This window comes from Hypanus sabinus, chromosome 12, assembly GCF_030144855.1.
Source record: "Hypanus sabinus isolate sHypSab1 chromosome 12, sHypSab1.hap1, whole genome shotgun sequence".
In the NCBI taxonomy this organism is placed as follows: domain Eukaryota; kingdom Metazoa; phylum Chordata; class Chondrichthyes; order Myliobatiformes; family Dasyatidae; genus Hypanus; species Hypanus sabinus.
Window position 1 is genome coordinate 7,558,759 of NC_082717.1, and position 20,898 is coordinate 7,579,656.

Sequence of the window (20,898 nt, forward strand, 5' to 3'; positions counted from 1 at the left end):
GTTAGGCATCCAGATGACATGACATAGATAAGTTGGAAAGTTGGGGGGGGGGGGGGGGTGAGGAGTGGCAGAGGTTGATGCATCAGGGTCTTTTAAGAGACCTTTAGTTAGGCTCATGAATGTAAGGGAAATGGAAGGACATTGTGTAGGCCGAAGAGATTAGTTTAGTTGGCCATTTAATTACAAATTTAATTGGTTCAGCTCAACACTGTGAGCTGAAGGGCATGTACTTGTGCGGTACTGTTTGATGTTTTATATTCAGAAGAGAATTAGGATCTGGAACTTAACACTTGAAGGGATGGTGGAAACAGGGGCTCTCATAATATACAACATGTCCAGGCACTAGACAGAGAGGCCTTTCAGCCTAAAATGGGTAAATTGTATCAGGACACACAAGTACAGTGGGCAGTATGGACACAATGGGCCAAATTGCCTGTATAACTCGAGGAACACCCCATGATGGAGCAAGGTGATGGGGGAGATGGAATGTGGACACAATCACTGTCTAGGCACTGATGGTCACATCACTTCGTTTTTTTTTGCTGTCCTGCCCTCATTTGTCACCCGGCTTCACTCTCTCGACTCTTCCATTGGTCCAAGATGATGCATCCACCAGCCGAATGCACTGAGAATGGACGGCAGGGGTCAACCTTCAGCACAGTAGTGAGTATGCAAAGTGGTCTCTTTGGTTCAAGTGGGGGTGTATTCCAGAGCAGTTTTGAGTACAAGTGGGTCTCCTGGTGTTGGGGTATGCATGGACTGGGGCATAGTGATTACATGAGCAGTCTCCTGCTGCCAGTGTTGGGTTGTGGAGCAGGGCTGTAGTGAGCACACAAGAGTCTCCTGGTGTCTGGGTGGGGACACAGACTGAGTTAGTGGTGACAGGATAGGGGCACAGACCAAGACAATAATGAGTAACGAGCAGGTCTCCTGCTGTTTGGATGGGACCACAGTCAGAGACTTTAGTGAGTACACAAGATGGTCTCCTGTTGTTGGGGTTGGTACTGGAGTGGTGACACTGACCGGGGCAGTAGTGAGGTGGTTTCCTGCATTTGAGGTGGGACACAAATCAGGCATCATTGAGTACGTGACAGTGTCTCCTGGTGCAGGGTTGGGAGTGGGTCAGTGAGAGCACAAGCTGATCTCATGGTGTTGGGTGGGTCACAGTACGAGACTATAGTGAATTAACAAGGTGGTCTCTTGGTGTCTGGGTTTGGACACAGACTGGGGTCTGTAGTGAGTACAGTGGTCTCCTGGTGTCTGGGTTTGGACAGACCGGGGTCTTTAGAGAGTACGCGAGGAGTTCTCCTAGTGTCTGGGTTTAGACACAGACCAGGATATGTAGTGAGTAGAATGGTCTCCTGGTGTTGGGTTGAGACACAAACCAGGGTCTGTAGTGAATACGGTGGTCTCCTGGTGTCAGGGTGCGGGCACAGACTGGGAGAGTATTGATTACATAAGATCTCTCTCTCTGTCTCTGTCTCAAATGCTTTCTTTCTCACGTTTTCCAGGACACAGAACATTACAGCACAGTACAGGGCCTTGAGCCCACAATGTTGTGCTGACCATTTCCTCCCACATAGCCACCATCTCCCCCTCACTCTGATATTTACATTACCATGAGACAGTGACTCACTGCCCTTCCTCTTGATCTTTTCCAGCTCCTGATATGGCCGGATGTAGGACAGAGGCTGTGGAGTCCAGAGCCTCATGAAGCAGCAGTTTTGCCCAGACAGCGGAGGAGTTCAGCAGGGTATCACCAGCTGGTTACACCAACATCTACTCAACTCCCCACACTAGCACCCTCCCCAAACTGCAGTAAATATCGACTTATTTCTCTGTGTTTTATTTGAAAAGGGGGAGGAAGTGGGGAGTGGAGCTCTCAGTGAGGAGGGTATGTGCCAGACTCATTTTCAGCAAGGCCACTTGTCTGTGTGAGAGCACGGGTACACACACTGTGTCTATACGTGTAACATGTGTCAATGGGTCTGAGTTCAGGAGGACCCACAGTGGAAGAATTATTGGCTGCCACCGACACCAGCACCTCCCTCCATACCTTGCCTGGGAACAAACTGCTTGCTTCAGTGTCCTTCACTGGACTGACCACAGCTCCAGAGATCACTGTGGTCACCCCAGTCCATGCCACTGCTCTGAAACATCACTATGAATGTGTTATCACCAAAATAATGTGTGTATGCTCTCGCACACTCATTCTGTCTCACTCCCTCGCAGTCACACTGTCTTTTGCATGGTCCCTCTCTCGCATTTGGCCATCTCTTGCAATTGGCCTCTCCCTCACTCTCACCCTCTCATCTCGAGATCTCTTTCTCTCATTCAACTCTTTCACATTTGGCTTCTTGCACACTTATGTAGTCTCTCACTTTCTTACACACTTTTTCTCAGTTTTTCTCTGTCACATGTTTTTCTGTCTTTCGTTCTCAGTCCTTCTACCTCTCACACAGTCAGATAGGAATATCTGCACACATAAAAGACGTAACGCTAATCTGTGCACATGCTCATAGATGTGCATGAGTACAAACACATGGCTACAGAAGCAGATGAATATGTACACAAGTTCATCACGCCCCAGCCACTTAAGACCATAAGGCTAAGACATAGGAGCAGAATTAGGCCATTTGGTCCATGAAGTCTGCTCCGCCATTCAATTACAGCAAATCTTTTTTTCCCCTCCTCAGCCCCACTCCCCATAACCTTTGATGCTGTGGCCAATCAAGAACCTATCAATCTCTACCTTAAATACACCTAACGGCTTGGCCTCCACAAATTCACCATCTTCTGACTAAAGAAATTTCTCTGCATCTGTTTTAAATGGACGCCCTTCTATCCTGAGGCTGTGCCCTCTTGTCCTAGACTCCCCCACCATGGGAAACATCCTTTCAACATCTACTGCCTAGGCCTTTTAACATTCAGAAGGTTTCAGTGAGATCCACACTCATTCTTCTAAATTCCAATGAGTACAGATCCAGAGCTGTCAAATGTTCCACGTATGATAACTTTCATTCTTTAAATCATCTTTGTGAACTTTCTTTGAACCCCAATGCCAGTACATCCTTTCTAAGAAGCCAAAAACCATTCAAAACACTCAAGGTGAGGCCTCGCCAGTGCCTTATAAAGCCTCAATATCACATCCCTGCTCTTATATTCTAGACCTCTTGAAATTAATGCTTACATTGAATTGGCCTTCCTCGCTGACTCAACCTGCAAATTTATCTTGAGGGTATTCTGCTCAAAGACGCCCAAGTCCCTTTGCATCTCAGATTTTTGGATTTTCTCCCTGTTTAGAAAGTAGTCTGCATATTTACTACTTCTACCAAAGTGCATGACCATGCATTTTACAACATTGTATTTCATTTGCCACTTTCTTACCCATTCTTCTAATCTAAGTCCTTCTGCAGACTTCCTATTTATTTACACTACTTGCCCCTCCACCAATCTTTGTATCATCTGCAAACTTGGCAATAAAATTTTAAATCATTGATATACAGCATAAAAAGAAGTGGTCCCAACACCGACCCCTGTGGAACACCACTAGTCACTGGCAGCTAACCATAAAAGAATCCTTTTATTCCCACTCGCTGCCTCCTACCAGTTCCACCCATGCTAGTAACTTTCCTGTAATACCATGGGCTCTTAACTTGGTAAGCAGCCTCATGCATGGCACCTTGTCAAAGGCATTTTGAGAATCCAAATATACAACATCCACTACATCCCCTTTATCTATCCTACCTTTAAGCTCCTCAAAGAACTCCAACAGATTCATCAGGCAAGATTTTCCTTTAAAGAAAACATGCTATCTTTTACCCATGTCACCAAGTACTCCAAAACCTCAGCCTGAACAACTGAGTCCAACATCTTCCCAACCACTAAGGTCAGGCTAACTGATCTATAATTTCCTTTCTGCTGCCTCCCTCCTTTCTTTGAGTGGAGTGACATTTGCAATTTTCCAGTCCACTGGAAGCATGCCTTGCACTTGTTCAAGATCATGATTGGGGTTTTTTTTGATGTGTAAAACTAATCAAATATAAAGAGACAGTACACTGTTAAAGGCAAAATCCTTGACAGTGTTGATGAACAGAGGGATCTTGGGGTCAAAGTTCATTGCTTCCTGAAAGTGGCTAGATAGGTTGATAGGATGGTTAAGACGACCATGTGCATGCTCGTCCTTACTCGTCAAGGCATTGAGTTCAAAAGTCAGGAAGTTATATTGCAGTCTAAAACTCTAGTTAGACCGCATCTGGAGTATTGCATACAGTTCTGGTTGCCACATTTTAGGAAGGAGGTTGAGGCTTTGTAGAGGATGCAGAAGTTTACCAGGATACTACCTGGTTTACAGAGCATGTACGAGAGGTTGGATAAACTTGGTTGTTTTCTTTGAAGCAGTGGATGCTGAAGGGAGTCGTGATAGAGATTTATAAGATTATGAGAAGCATAGATCAAGTATCTTGTTACCAGAGTTGAAATGTCTAATACAAGAAGGCATTTAAGGTGAGAGGCATAATTTCAAAGATTTTTTTTTTAATACACACAGTGGTGGTAGAGGCTGATAAATTAGGGATTTTTACGAGATATTTCAATAGGCACATTGAATGTGAGGAAAACGGACGTAGAGCAGGCAGAGGGGATTAGTTGGCAATTTGATTACTAATTTAATTGCTTCAGCACAATATTGTGGGCTGAAGGGCCTGTTCCTGTACTGTACTTTGTTCAATGTTCTCTTCCCAAAAATAGAGGCTTTTCTTCCGATTATAAAATGTAGAATAGTAAAGCAGAGGAACAGGCCCTTGGGCCCATAACGTTCTGTCAAACCAATTAACTTACTAATCAAGTAAATGCCTTCTACCTGCTCAATATCCATATTTCCATTTCCTGCAATTCATAAATTATTAATAAATCTGCAGTGAATTCCAAATTGCAGCATAAAGCACTCTCTCCTCGTCACCCCGTTTTTTTTGCAGTGTGTCAAGCTGCAAGAGAAAGTGGTTGAGGCAGGTACAACAACAGCATAAAATCAGAATATGGGTAGGAAATGTTTAGAGGCATTGAGTGCAAATGATCTCATCCTGATCCATCACCCAGGACAGGCCTTCTTCTCATTGCTATCATCTGGGTGAAGGTCCAGGAGCCTGAAGACACACAGTCAAACGTTTTGGGAACAGCATCTTCCCCTCTGCCATCAGGTTTCTGATTGGACATTGAACCATGTACACTACCTCTATTTTGTTCGTTTTTTTAACACTAATTTAATTTATATATTCGTTGTAATTTACAGTTGTGTTTTGCAATGTACTGCTGTAAAGCAATAAATGCCGGAGATATTAAACCTAATTCTGATCGTTACCTGCACTGCACTTACTCTGTAGCCGTAGCAACATAGAAGGCGATGAGCTCAAAGCCTTCCATCTGCACTTTGAAAGGGAGAATATAACTACAGCTGTGAAGATCCCTGCTGCACCCAGTGACACTGTGCTAAGCTGTCTTTAAAGAAGGTGAACTCTCACAAGTCGGTAGGTCCCGATGGAGTACCTGGTAAGGCTCTGAAAACTTGTGCCAATCAACTAGCAGGAGTATTCAAGGACATTTTCAACCTCTCACTGCCATGGGTGGAAGTTCCCTCTTGCTTCAAAAAGGCAACAATTATACCAGTGCACAAGAAGAATGTGAGCTGCCTTAATGACTATCACCTGGTAGCACTCACATCTACAGTGATGAAATGCTTTGAGGTTGGTCATGGCTAGAATCAACTCCTGTCTCAGCAAGGACCTGGACCCACTGCAATTTTCCTGTTGCCACAATAGGTCAACAGCAGACACAATCTCAATGGCTCTTCACATGGTCTTAGACCAACTGGATAACCTGTATCAAGATGTTCATCAACTATAGCTCAGCATTTAATACCATCGTTCCCTCAATCCTGATTGAGAAGTTACAGAACTTGGGCCTCTGTACCTCCCCCTGCAACTGGATCCTTGACTTCCTAACAGGAATACCAGTCTTGTGCGGATTGGTGATACTATCTTCTCCTCCTTGCTATGACCAACATTGGTGCACATCAGGGGTGTGTGCTTAGCCTATACCCCATGACTGTGTTACTAGGCATAGCTCAAATACCATCTATAAATGTGTTGATGATACAACCATTATTGGTTGAATCTCAGATGGAGACGAGAGGGTGTACAGGAGCGAGATATGCCAACTAGTGAAGTGGCGTCACAGCAACAACCTTGAACGTAATTGCACTCAGTGTCAGAAAGATGAAAGAGCTGATTGTGGACTTCAGGAAGGGTAAGACACAGGAACACATACCAATCCTCAGAAGGATCAGAAGTGGAGAGAGTGAGCAGTTTCAAGTTTTTGGGGTGTCAAGATCTTTGAGGATCTAACCTGGTCCCAACATATCGATGCAGTTACAAAGAAGGCAAGCCAAAGGCTATATTTCATTAGGAGTTTGAAGAGATTTGGCATGTCAACAAAAACACTCAAACTTCTATAGATGTAACATAGAGAATATTCTGACTGGCTGCATCACTGTCTGGTATTGGTGGTGGGGGGGTGGGGGGCGGTGTTACTGCACAGGACCGAAAGCAGCTGCAGAGGGTTGTAAATTTAGTCGGCTCCATCTTGGGTACTAGCCTACAAGGTACCCAGTACAAAGGAGCGGTGTCTCAGAAAGGCAGCATCCATTATTAAGGACCCCCAGCACCCAGGGCATGCCCTTTTCTCACTGTTACCATCAGGTAGGAGGTACAGAAGCCTAAAAGCACACACTCAATGTTTCAGGAATAGCTGCTTCTCCTCCATTATCAGATTTCTGAATGGACACTGAACCCAGGTACGCTACCTTTTTTTTGCTTTCTTTTGCACTACTTTATTTATAGTTCTTTTTGCAATTTAGTTTATTATGTATTGCAATGTACTGCTACCATAAAACACACAATTTCACAACATGTGCCAGTGAATTTAAACCATATTCTAATTCTGAATGGTCAGTCTTTTCCCCAGGATAGGGGAGATAACTATAGGTCACAGGTTTTGAGTGAAAGAGAAAGATTGCAGGGAAATGTTTCCCCACAGAGGGTGGTGGGTATATGGAACGAGCTGCCATAAGAAGCAGCTGAGGCAGCTACGATAACAAAGTTTAAGACACTTGCACATGTCCATAGATACTAAAGATTTAGAGGAATGTGGGCCAAACTCAGACAAATGGGATTGGCTCAGGTAGGTAGCTGGATGGCGAGCAGTAGGCAAGACAAATGCTGTTAATATTAATTACTAGAATATAAAAGCAGGGATGTAATGCCAAGGCTTTTCAGGCATTGGTCAGACCTCACTTGGGGTATATTTGAAGCAGAGACATCTGGAGTATCATGAGCAGTTTTGAGCCCCTTATCTAAGAAAAGATGTGCTGGCACTGGAGGGGGTCCAGAGGAGGTTCATGAGAATAATACCACAAATATAAGGGTTAACATATAAGAGGCATTTGACCTAGACTAGTAGGAGGTTAGAAGAATGAGGGAAGATCTCATTGAAACCTATTGAATATTGTAAAGTCTAGATAAAGTGGACATGGAGGGAATCATTACTATAGTGGTGGTGATCTGTGGAATTGATTGCCACAGACAGCTGTGGAAGACAAGTCATTGGGAGTATATAAAACGGAGGTTGATGGGTTCCTGATTGGTTGGGCCATCAAAGGCTATGGGGAGAAGGCAGGAGAATGGGGTTGAGAGAGAAAATAAATCAGGCATGATGGAATGGAAGGACTCACTGAGCCAAAGTCCTACTCCTGCTCCTATGTCTTATGGACAAATTGGGTCATCGGAAGGAGCTGTTCCTGTTATACAATTCTACAATTTTATTCCAGTTCTGACTTGTGTTCCTACAGATATTTAGAATGGAATATGGATGTGCTTTTCATTCTCTACAACACAAAGCTGTAAGCACCAGGAATCACTCATCATTCACCCCTTGTCGTAGTGAATGTTAATAAATGCCTCTGTTACCACAAAGTACATCAAATCTCCTCTGTTTTATGTTCTAAGAAATAGTCCTGTCCTACCTTTCCTTATAACTCAGGTCCACGAGACCTGGCCAAGTCCTTGTATATTTTCTCTGCACCCTTTTCAACATCTTTCCTGTAGGTAAACTGCACACAATAATCCAAATTGGGCCTCACCAATATCTTATACAACTTCAATAACATCCCATCTCCTGTACTCATTACATTGATTTATGAAGGCCAATGTGCCACAAACTTTCCTTATGACCCTATCTACCTGTGACACCACTTTCAGCAAATTATGGATCTGTATTCCCAGATCCCTTTGTTCTACCACACTCCTCCACACTGTTCATTGTGTAAGACCTACCCTGGTTGGTTCTACTGAAGTGTAAAACCTTACACTTGTCTGCATAAAATTCCATCTGCCATTTTTCAGATCATTTTTCCAGCTGATGCAGATCCCTCTGCAAGCCATAATGGTCTTCCTCACTGTCCACTGCACCTCCAGTCTTGGTGTCATCCACAAATTTGCTGATCCATTTAACATTATCATCCAGATCATTGATATAGATGACAAACGACAAAGAATGCAGCACACCACTAGTCACAGGCCTCCAGTCAGAAGGGCAACCTTCCAATGCCATTCTCTGGCTTCTCCCACAAAGCCAATCCAATCTAATGCAGAATGCCGAGCCACTGAACCTTCTTGATCAGCCCATGTAGACAACATCCACTGCCTTGCCTTCATCTACTTTCCTGGTAACTTCCTCATGGTTGGACATGACCTTCATCTACTTTCCTGGTAACTTCCTCATGGTTGAACATGACCTTCATCTACTTTCCTGGTAACTTCCTCATGGTTGAACATGACCTTCATCTACTTTCCTGGTAACTTCCTCATGGTTGGACATGACCTTCATCTACTTTCCTGGTAACTTCCTCATGGTTGAACATGACCTTCATCTACTTTCCTGGTAACTTCCTCATGGTTGGACATGACCTTCATCTACTTTCCTGGTAACTTCCTCATGGTTGGACATGACCTTCATCTACTTTCCTGGTAACTTCCTCATGGTTAGACATGACCTTCTACACACAAAGCCATGCTACTATCCTTAATTAGTCCATTTTATCCAAATACATCTGGTCCAATAACTTTACCACAACTGATGTCAGATTCACAGGCCTATAATTTCCAGGTTTATGTTTACAGCCTTTCTTAAATAATGGAACAACATTGGTTATCCTCCAATCCACTGGTACCTCTTCTGTCAATAAGGATGATTTAAATATCTCTACAAGAGCCCCATCAATTTCTGCACTTGCCTCCCATAGGGTCCGAGGGAATACCTTGTCAGGCCCTGGGGATTTATCCACCATGATTTGCCTCAGGACAGCAAACACTTTCTCTTCTGTAATCTGTACAGGATCCATAAAATTGATGCCACTTTGCCTCACTTCTATAGACTCTGTGTCCATCTCCCAGGTAAATACGGATACAAAGAATGTACTTAAGATCTCCCCATCTGTTTTAGCTCCACACATGGATTATAATTCTGCCTTCCAGAGGACCAATTTTGTTCCTTTTGCTCTTAACATACCTGTAGGATCCACCTTCGTCTAGAGCAACTTCATGTTTCCTTTTAGCTGTCATGATCTTTCTTAAGTGTTCCTTTGTATTTCTTGTACTCCACAAGCACCTCATATACCTGTATATCCAGCTAGGCACCCCCCTTTTTTTCTCTTAACCATGGCCTCGATATCTTGTGAATACCACAGTTCCATACCTTCACAGTTCTTTACCTTCTATTCTGCCAGGTATATACAAACTTCGAACTCTCAAAATTTCACTTTTGACGGTCTCCCACACATTTGCCAGAAAACAGCCTGTCCCAATCCACACTTACCGAATCCTTTGATACTATTAAAATTGACCTTACTCCAATTTAGAATCTCAACCCACAGACCAGACCCATCTCTTTGCACACTTACTTTGAATCTCATGGCATTGTAGATGAAAAGCCTTCCCCTATACAAACGTCTGTCGTCTACCCTGTCTCATTCCCCAATAGCAGATCCAGTGTATTGGCCTTCATTAGTTGAAGGACAGAGTTCAACAGTAATGTTGCAACACTAGTTAAGAGTATATCTGGAGATCTGGTTTCCTTATTATAGGAAGTACGTAGAAGCTGTAGAGAGGGTGCAGAGATTTATCAGGATGCTGCCTGGAATCGAGAGCATGTTTATGAGGATAGGTTAAGTGAGCTAATGCTTTTCTTTTCGGAGCAAAGGACTATGAGAGGTGACTTGATTTGAGATGTACAAGGTGATAAGAGGCATGGAGAGCAGATAGGCAAAGATGCTTTTCCAGGGCGGAAATGGTTAATACACGGGGGACACATTTCAAAATGATAAGAGGAAAGTCTAGGTGGGAGTGTTAGAGATAGGTTTGTTTGTTTTTTTATATATACAGAGAATGGTGGGTGAGTAGAACACCCTGCCAATGATGGTGGTAGATTCAGACACATTATGGACATTTAAGAGCCTCTTAGACTGGCACATGGAGGGCCATGTGGGCGGGAAGGGTTAGATTTATCTTGGACTAGGTTAAAAAGTCAGCACATTGTTGGTCTGTACTGTACAGTGCTGTAATATTTATTGTTCTATGTTTAAGGAGTATTGTGGTTTTGATGCTTTCAGTAAAATCCCACAATGTACGGCATGCATTTATACTGATCCTGCCTCGAACACCCCCCACAATATCTCCCTTAAACATCATGGCTTCCTCCGGGATTTCACTTCCTTGCAGAAATGAAGTGTGGTTCTGTGTTATCAGAGGACTATCACACTAACCTACTGAATATCGAGAGGCCTTGATAGAGTGGATGGGGAAAGGATGCTTTCTGTTTCCTGTAGTGGGGAGTCTAGATCCAGGGAGCACAGTCTCAGAGTCGAAGGACATCCATTTAGAACAGAGGTGAGGAGGAATTTCTTTAACCACAGGGTGGTGAATCTATGGAATTCATTGCCACAGATGGCTGTGAAGGCCAAATTATTGTATATATTTAAAGCAGAGTTGACAGATTAATCAGGGTGTCAAAGGATAAGGGGAGAAGACAGGAAAATGGGGTAGGTGGGAAATAAATCAGCCATGATGGAATGGCAGAGCAGACCTAGTGGGCTAGGTGGCCCAATTCTGCTATGTCTTAAGGTCTAGAAACAGGCTTAAAATAATTACTCAAGTCTCCTTTAAAAATTCTAATCAGATCTCTGAGCTTTCCTGAATGTGCATTTACTGAAAGCATGAAGAAAATTTTAAACACAAGATTGCAAGTGAAATTGGAAAGATTGGATAGAAAACTCCCAACAAAATTAAATCTTTCAAATGTCTTCCAGGAAACTGAATTTAAGACAAGTTAATGTAACTGTATGTTGCTAATGGAGTACACAGTTTGTCTATTCCAACGTGAAAATGTTATTGATTATAGGTAGAGCATTAAAAACGATAATAATTTCTGGAGCTCATACAATTGAACAAGAAAGCATTGTAAATTCAGGATATAGCTTATGTGGGTAAAAGTATAATTATTTTATACGACAAGATGGACCTTGACTTCACAGTCTACCTCATTATGACCCGTGCCTGCACTTTAAAATGCCTTTATTTATCACACGTACATCAAAACATAGTGGAACACGTTGTTTGCGTCAACGACCAACACAGTCAGAGGATGTGCTGGGGTCGGCATGCTGGAACTTACTAACCCTAACCCATGTCGTTGGAATGTGAGAAGAAATTGGAGCCCCCAGAACTGAAGCGGATTGTTGACAGTGGTGGTACACTAATGCTATGCTATCACACCGTACAAATGTTGCAGTTACACATTCTTTGTAGCTGCTACACTTTATTCTGCATTGTTACTGTTTTCCCTTGAAATACCTCACTGTACTTTCTAATGATCTGACCTGTATGGATGGCGGTGTTCCTACGACTTTTGCACAGTATTGTGGTAATTTTATGTATTGCAGCCACAAAACATATTTCATGATCTATGTGAGTGACAATAAATCTAATTCTGATATGTATGGGTCTCTACTGTGGACTGAGAGTGGGAAGGGGGCAGGGAGAGGAGAACCATGGTTGGGAAAAACAAGGGAGAGGGGAGGGAGCAGGAAGCACCAGAGAGACATTCTGTAATGATCAATAAACCAATTGTTTGGAATCAGGTGACCTTGCCCCGTGTCTCAGGGCAGGCTGTGTCTACACCTGCACCCCCCCCACCCCTAGCACTCCTCTGCCACCTACCCACACCCTCCCATAGCACTCCAACCATGCCATTTCCAACATCCTTTGCTCCTGCAGATCTACAAACTCGCTCTCTGCTTCACGTTGACAAATACAGTACTGTGCATAAGCCTTAGGCATCCTAACTATATAATTCTGGTTAAGACTTTTGCACTCTACCTTGGGGCATTTAACAATAAACTAATTTATTTATATTTTGTCCTAACTAGATACAACCTTTTAACATCAAGATAAATCTAGTATCAAATTAAATTGAGAGGAAGTTTCTGTACAATCTTTCCAACTAGTCTCACTCTCCCACCCCTCGTCATCTTTTCCCACTACCCCTGCCACATATTTAGCCACCTCCTCCCCCTTTTGAAAGTTCCCACCATTCAAACACACCAATGTCAAAATAACTGAAAACTATTTATTATACCAGTAACAAACATCTGACCAAACCTCATTTTCACAAATTTCTGCAGCTTTATACTAAAATTGTTTGCTTAGACCACATTTTAAGAGTTTCAACTTGAGATCATGTGGGGCCCTCAAAGGAAGCCTCCTCCTGCACGAAGAGGTTATCTCCAAAGACTAAAGCTTCTTACTGAGAGGTTCACATGGCGATATTATGGGTAACAGTTCAGCCACTTGGCATACAGTCAGCACCGTCAGGCCTGAAATCCCCCACTGCTGAACGATAGGCCAGCATCAACTCAATGGGCAGAATGGCCACCTTCTGTGCCGATGCAATGGAATGGGAGGGGCTCCTCAAAGTCACATGCTGGGCCGTTGCTGTTCCAAAGCCAGCCAGTCATCCACTGGAAATCTCTGTCATAACACAACCCCTCTCTGCAGGTGGACCAGTGGCTGCTCGAGGTCTGAGTGGCTTGGGTTCCATTCCAAAGTCTGTTATCCTACGCCACATGCATTCCTTTGTTTGGGAAATAGTACTATATTTAAATAGCACGACTTACTACATCAAAATCAGGTCCCTTTTCAAATGTACTCACTGTGGTAAACATAGAAGTCAGTATGGACTTAGAAAGATCCCTTAAACAGAAATAATGAAGAATTTCTTTCAAGCATGGCGATTTGTAAAGCAAACATCGGTTAATCCATGTGACATGCCACGCACACCATCTTTGTTCCGCATCCTGTTGAGACTCAGCAAGCCAGGACAAGGTGAAGGGGCTTTGGTTAAGGTCACTTGGTGAGAAAAAGCTCCTCTGGCTCTTCAGCAGAGTTTGGCAGTTGCCTCTATTAACCGGGCAAATCGTTGGCTGATGGTTGAGCAGAATCTAAGTCACTGGGTGAACTCAGCGAGTCAGGCAACATCCGTGGAGACAGAGACGATAACCCGTGTTTTTATTCACTGAGAATTTTCTCCCAGCCTCCTCAACACACTAGTATCAACCAGTAGATTTTGATGGATAATCCAAATACAAACCTCAAAGAGGTTATCTCTGAAGTCCAAAGGTCCACATAGTGATATTAGGTGCAGCAGGGATACGAGGACTGCAGTTGTGGTCTCATCTTGCTGAAGCTCCAGCAGTGATTCCAGTTCATCTTGAAAGTTACACATTTTAAAAGGGACGCTTTTCATCGTTTAGTAAGTCTGCCAAGGACAACTCTTGTGAGAACTGCTCTTACATTTGGACAATGGCTGGTATCGCCTCAATGGTTGCTGGTGTTTGCAAGTCAAAGTTTGATTCGTTGACTGGTGTTTCCAACTCTGCGAAAAAAAATTCATGTCAAGCAGAAGTCTTTGCAGTGATGATGCAGTGCGGGGTGAGTTCAGCAGACTCCTTGCCTGATGGGCCGTGCTGCGTTTTGGCAGGATATATTACATCACGGCAGGTCAACCAGTACCAGTTGTACCCTGGGCTGTGGCAGCAAGCAACAGATAACCCGGGAAAATGGTGATGGCTGAAATCACCTAAATGCAGTCACTGCCGGGAACTGAAATGCGGAGCAAGGATGAACCCAAACTAAGAGGCAGGGTAGGCAAGCATGGAACTCCTGGGCAGCAGTGGGAAGAAACAGCATGGCAACTCTCTGGGTGGGGGGGGGGGGTAGTTCCCCGAGTCTGGTTGAGGCTGTGACTGAGCTGCAGGGGCTTGGGGTGCATTTGCTGAAGAGTCTCAGGTTTGAAGGAGGGAAGATGGTGAGGGTCTGGGTGAGAAGGGATGGAGGGTGGAAAAAGGCTTGAAGAGGTGATGAGGAGGAGGAGGAGAAGGAGGGAAAGGGGAATGTGAGGTTGGAAAGAAGGGAGGGGCTGGGGCTGGAACGGAGGGGAGGAGTAGGAGGAGGAAGAAGGTATGTGAAGATAGGAGAGAAGGTGGATAAGTGGACTGGGGCTGAGAGGAAATGCGACGGGGGGGGGGGGGAGTGAGCCAGAGGTTGCCCCTTCCCAAATCTGAGACCCCTTTCCCCGACCTTAGCCGCTGAGTCCTCCCTCAAGCTCCTTCCCCACCACTTTTTCCTTCCCTCACCACCCTCGGCCTCTCCTTGCCCTCGCCCAGGGTCAGAGGTCCCTCAGGCCTCTTCAGGCTTGTCGGGTGGCGGCCCACACGGCTGCAGCATCTTCTCCATGAGGTTGAAGCGGACTCGGGCCTTAGTTTCGTTCTCGGCCACCGCGAAGTAGTTGAGCAGGTCGAAATGGCCCATGTAGGAGGCGTACGAGTCGCGGTGCTGGTTAACTAACCACTCCCACTTGGTGGTGTCGGCGTGGCCCGTGCCAATGTACTTGGACTGCAAGTGTTCCAGCTGGCTGTGAATGTTGTAGCGGTCCGTCATGTTGCCGGCAGCCCGTCCTCAATAGCCTCACCGCCCGCCTGAATAGTTGCCCACACTTGCCGCGGTCCGGAAAACCCAAGATGGCCGCCGTTACCATGGCTACCCATCGGCCTGCTTTTTAAAATTCATCCTTTAGAACTGACAAACAGTCCTGAAGAATATAGAATCTGGTTTATTTCAACCAGAAAATGTCATTTGCAGTAAAGAAGACTGGTTTAAAAAGAAAATAAAGTTGAACGCATGCGCAGTTGGAATGGACGGCCGCTTGCACTGGACTGCCCTCTAGGCTGGAAGACCGGAAGAGTGGGGAACTGCAAGGATATCTTTCAGTCGCCCCTTGAACGGAAAACCATAAATACACAGCCTCAAGTTTCAGACATTTAAAGTTTCCTCTATCTGCCCCTCGTAATCTTATAAATTCTGTCAAGTCTCCCTTCAGCTTCCGCCGCTTCAGAGTTTGTTCAACCTCTCACAAACACGAAAAAAATCTGCAGATGCTGGAAACCCAAGCAACACACACAAAATGCTGGAGGAACTCAGCAGGTCAGGCAGCATCTATGGAAAAGGGTACTGCTGACGTTTCGGGTGTAGACCCTTCACCCCCACTGTTGAGGTGTCGGAAGCTATCTACATTGGTTCAGGAGCCTGATGGTTGAAGGGACAACTGTTCCTGAATGCGGTGGTGTGGGAACCAGGCTCCTTGTGCCTCCAATTCCTGGGCCGGGCTCTCAGATTCAGACACTTTGGGCCTCTGAACTCTGCACAAGGGCCAATGACCATCAGGTTTCCACCTCTGGACTTGCAATTTTGGTCTTTAACCTTTGGGTTGCTACCTCGAGACCACGCCAACATCTGGGACCCTAGGACTCGCTGATCACAGATTTGTCCTTTGGGCCTCGACTTCAGGACCCGATGACCTGGGGGAAATCACCTGCACAGACCTCAGACCAGGACCTGAGAATCGTTCAGCAGCTGCTGATTCAGTCTCAGTCTGCAGATTTTCAGCTCCTTGCTGAATCAGAAGCAGGTTTATTCTCACTGATGTGAAACTTGTTGGTTTGTGGCAACAGTGGGGTACAAAGGTATAAAATTACTATCAATTATAAAGCAAATAAATACTGCAGAAGAGGGAAATGGTGAGGTAGTGTTAATGGGTTCATTGTCTATTTGATGGTAGAGGGAAGAGACTGTTCCTGAAACTGTCTATCTATGCATTATGGATACTTATTGTAACTTACGGTAATTTTTATGAACAGGTATTGCAATGGACTGTCCTGTCTTGTCCAATCTGCACCAACTGCCGCCACGTCGTCGAACTGTCTTCAGGTCTCCAGCCCAAAGCCTTAACCACTTGGCCACTGCTGCCATTGAACAGCAAATTTCAAACATATATCAGCGATATTAAACCTGTTTCTGATTCTAGGTGCAGAAAATTACTGGAATAAGCAGCACACACAAAATGCAGGAGGAACTCAGCGGGCCACGCACAGCTTCTGTGTAAATGAGTAAACAGGCAGTGGGTGGAGCCCGGATGCTAATCTATGCAAAATTCATTCCTTGTTTCAGTCGCAGTAGGAAGAGTAATTACAGGTTGTGGCGCACTATGAAGTTCAGAATGGATGGGGAGAGATCGGTAGTGATTATATTCCACCCCGTCCTTGACCCCTGTGAATAACCGAGGGAACGAAGTGACCGCTCGCCGTGAGGTTAAAGTGTTTGTTTGTGGGTGGAGAGCAGCGCGGCGGCAGTTGGTAATTAAGACTATACTTTTAAGGATCATTTCTATAGTCTGTGACTGAGAAATCGAGCACTAAAAAGTTTGGTCTCTGCAACCACGAGGAAGAGTCGTGGTGTTTCCTCCTGAGCGCGAAGCGGTCGGTCAGCGTTGTTTCCTACAACGGCTTTCCGGCATTGATGACCGTTCCCTTCTCCCCATTGCGGGGAGCTGCGGAGGGAGGAAACGCTGTCTGAGTGGTTGTACTTCATACTTTGAAAAACAGAGCTAACGAAGCAATTTGAAATGCGCAGCGTACTTACTTCTCTGAGCGCCTGTGCCAGAACGAGGTCATTCCAGTTCTCATTCCCTTTACGGCTTTGTTCCGTAGCATTAATGTCATTCTAAGTGCGGAAAATCACACGCGAGAGTGGGTATCAGACGGCTAGAAAAGCACTGGTGGAAGTTCCAGGGGTCAGAAGTGTGTGAAGTTACCATCACTGAGAAGATTCTTGGGAAACTGAAAAGTCCAAGTGACTTATCTACAGTACATCCCAGAGTTCTGAAAGAGGTGGCTGAAGGGATCGTGGAAGCATTAGTAATGCTCCTTCAGGAATCACTAGATTCTAGAATTGCTCAGAAAGACTGGAAAAATTGCAAATGTCACTCACTCCACTCTTCAAGAGCGAGGCAGAAGAAAGCAAACTATAGGCCAGTTAGTCTGACCTCCATAGTCGGGAAGATGTTGGAGTAGATTATTTAGGATGAGGTCTCAGAGTACTTGGAGGTATAGGTGCAACGATAAAGCCAGTCAGCGTTGTTTCCTCAAGGGAATTTTTTTAAATTATTAAACAAAATATACTTCATTCTAAAATAAAATTATATACAATAACCATTCAAAGACTTTCAATTCTTTACAGTTGGTACCATTACTGACTTTACATTTTCAAAGATCAAAAGTTTTGTCACCCACGTGGCACTTTGTTCTTTCAGATTTACATTCAGGGGATATACCCCCAAACCCCCACACCTCAACTCCCACGGGAGAAGAACCCTAGACTGTGGTCCTTCCCCACCAGGCCCTTGCGGTGGCTGCACCGAGTTTGAGTGTCTTACGCAGGGAGGTTAGAAAGATTGGGCTTGTACACGCTGGAATTAAGGAGATTGAGAGGGGATCTGATTGCAACATATAAGATTATTAAGGGATTGGACAAGATAGAGGCAGGAAATATGTTCCAGATACTGGGAGAGTCCAGTACCAGAGGGCATGGGTTGAGAATAAGGGGAAGGTCATATAGGACAGAGTTAGGGAAAAACTTCTTCTCCCAGAGAGTTGTGGGGGTCTGGAATGCACTGCCTCGGAAGGCAGTGGAGGTCAATTCTCTGGATGCTTTCAAGAAGGAGCTAGATAGGTATCTTATGGATAGGGAAATCAAGGGATATAGGGAGAAGGCAGGAACCGGGTATTGATAGTAGATGATCAGCCATGATCTCAAAATGGTGGTGCAGGCTCGAAGGGCCGAATGGTCTACTTCTGCACCTATTGTCTATTGAGTGCATCGCTCAGCACGTACTCCTGCAGCCGAGAATGTGCCAGTCGGCAGCATTCCCCCACGGACATCTCCGTGTGCTGGTAGACCATCAAGTTTCGGGCCAACCAAAGAGCGTCCTTCACTGAGTTGATGATCTGCCAGCAGCACCGGATGTTGGTCTCGGTGTGCATCCCCGGGAACAGCCCGTAGATCAGAGAGTCCTCTGTTACGCAGCTGCTGGGGATGAACCTCGCCACAGCCCCTTCCATCCTCCTCCACACTTTCTCCGCGAAACCACAGTGTGCAAAGAGGTTGGTCACTGACTCCTCCTAACTGCAGTCCTCCCGTGGGCAGAGGGGCGTGGAGACGACGTTCCGGGCGTACAGGAGGGATCGGACTGGGAGGGCCCCTCTCACCGCCAGCCAGGCGAGGTCTTGGTGCCTGTTGGTGAGGTCTGGCGATGAGGCATTTTGCCAGATGAACTGGACGGTCTGCTCAGGGAACCACCCCACTGTGTCCATCACGTCCTTCTCCTGCAGTGCCTGCAGGACCTGACGTGCTGACCACTGCCTGATGGCCGTGGGCAAAGGCGTTGACCTGAAAGAACTTCTCTACGAAGGACAGGTATGGCGGTAACGACCAGCTGACAGGGGTGTTGCATGAGAAAGGGGCCAGACCCATCCTTCGTAGCCTGGGCGACAGGTAGAACCTGGGCACATAGTGGTACTTAGTGCCCACATACCTGGGATCCACACACAACCTGATGCAGCCACACACGAAGCTGGCCATCAGGATGAGGGCGACATTGGGGATGTTTTTGCCCCCGTTGTCCAGGGACTTGTGCATGGTGGTCCGTCTGACCTGCTCCATCATTTCCCTCAAGGGAAAACCTTGCCTGACAAATCTTTTGGAATTATTTGAAGAAATAACATGCAGTATAGACAACGGAGAATCAGTCAATATTGTGTACTTGGATTTTCAGATGGCCATTGACAAGGTGCCACACACGAGGCTACTTAACAAGTTATGAGCCCATGGTATTACAGGAGAGATTCTAGCATGGGTAAAGCTGTGGCTGATTGGCAGGAGGCAAAGAGTGGGAATAAAGGGAGCCTTTTCTGTCTGGCTGCTGGTGTTTAGTGGTGTCCCACGGGAGTCAGTGATGGGACAGATCCTTTTTATGTTATATGTCAATGATTTAGATGATGGAATTGATGGCTTTGTTGCAAAGTTTGCAGACAATATGAAGATAGGTGGAGGGGCAGGAGTTTTGAAGAAATAGAGAGACTACAGAAGGACAGACAGATTAAGAGAATGGGCAAAGAAATGGCAGATGGAATACAGTGTTGAGAAGTGTATGGTCATGCACTTTGGTAGAAGAAATGAAGGGTTGACTAATTTCTAAATGGAGAGAAAATACAAAAAAAACATGAGGTACAAGGGGACTTGGGAGTCCTTGTGCAGGATTCCTCAACAGTTAATTTTTAGGTTGGGTCTGTGGTGAGGAAGACAAATACAATGTCAGCATTCATTTCAAGAGGCCTACAATATAAAAGCAAGGATGAAATGTTGAGACTTTATAAAGCACTGGTGAGGCTTTAGTGTAATTGTGATCAGTTATGGGCCCCTTATCTTAGAAAGGATTTGCTGAAAATGGAAAGGGTTCAAAGGAGGGTTACAAATATGATTCCAGGATTGAATGGCTTATCATATGAAGAGTGTTTGATGCAGAGCCATGTATTCAGTAGAATTCAGAATAATGAGGGGTGACCTCATTGAAACCTATTGAATGGTGAAAGGCCTGGATGGATCTGGATGTGGAGAGGATGTTTCCTGTGGGGAAGAGTCTAAGACAAGAGGACACAGCCTCCAAATGGAGAGACCTCCTTTTAGAATGGAGATGGTGAGGAATTCCTTTAGCCAGAGAGTGGTGGAATCTGTGGAATTCTTTGTCACAGCAGCTCAGCTGTGGAGACCAAGTCTTGATGTACTTTTAAGGCAGAGGTTGATAGATTCTTGATTGGTCATGGCATGTGAAGAAGGAAGGAGATGGGGGCTGTGAGGAAAATTAGATCTGCAATACAGATGGCCTAATTCTTCTCCTATATTTTATGGTCTTTAATGATGCTGGAGAGGCAGTAATGGGGGACATTATGATGGATGAACTGAATAAATATTTTGCATCAGTCTTCTCAGACACCAACAGTATGCTGGAAGTTCCAGGTGTCAGGGGTCATGTGAAGTTACCGTTACTAGGGAGAAGGTTCTTGGGAAACTGAAAGGTCTGAAGGTAGATAAGTCACCTGGAGCGGGGTTCTAAAAGAGGTGGCTGAAGATTGTGAAGGCAATAATATTGATTTTGTACTGTAATCCCCAATAAGAGACAATTCCTGAACAGAGGAATGCCATAGTGGTTAGTGTGACACTGTTACAGCCCAGGGTGTCAAAGTTCAATTCCAGCGTCCTCTGTCGGAAAGTACTTAAGTTCTTCCCGTGTGCATGTGGGTCTCCTGTGGATGTAGATGTCAATATATATTACCCTGAGATT

At 45.1% G+C, this 20,898-nt stretch overlaps 2 protein-coding genes and 1 non-coding gene across 3 annotated transcripts in view; 2 read left to right on the forward strand and 1 right to left on the reverse strand.

Annotated features, from left to right (window-relative positions):
* Positions 1–6,031, forward strand: part of LOC132403311 (zinc finger C2HC domain-containing protein 1B-like) — a 46,447-nt gene extending 40,416 nt beyond the window's left edge. Inside the window, exons 6-7 of the mRNA XM_059986764.1 lie at positions 601–663; positions 1,662–6,031. Of these exons, the coding sequence (XP_059842747.1) occupies positions 601–629 (29 nt within the window). The 3' untranslated portion in view covers positions 630–663; positions 1,662–6,031. The remainder of the gene's footprint in view (positions 1–600; positions 664–1,661) is intronic.
* Positions 6,032–12,715: 6,684 nt separating this feature from the next.
* Positions 12,716–15,192, reverse strand: sf3b5 (splicing factor 3b, subunit 5). Its single transcript, XM_059985516.1, has 2 exons — positions 14,801–15,192; positions 12,716–14,040 (listed from the first exon to the last, which is right to left on the reverse strand). The coding sequence occupies exon 1, from the start codon at positions 15,102–15,104 to the stop codon at positions 14,844–14,846; it is 261 nt and encodes an 86-aa protein (XP_059841499.1). The 5' UTR covers positions 15,105–15,192; the 3' UTR covers positions 12,716–14,040; positions 14,801–14,843.
* Positions 15,193–16,861: 1,669 nt separating this feature from the next.
* On the forward strand, positions 16,862–17,080 carry LOC132403331 (small nucleolar RNA U3). Its single transcript, XR_009515238.1, has one exon. It is a non-coding gene; the product is annotated as a small nucleolar RNA U3 (small nucleolar RNA).
* Positions 17,081–20,898: the final 3,818 nt, after the last annotated feature.

What these genes read in the sequence shown, in the direction of transcription:
- sf3b5 (XM_059985516.1), bottom strand. Translation starts at nt 15,104, where the DNA reads ATGACGGACCGCTACAACATTCACAGCCAGCTGGAACACTTGCAGTCC.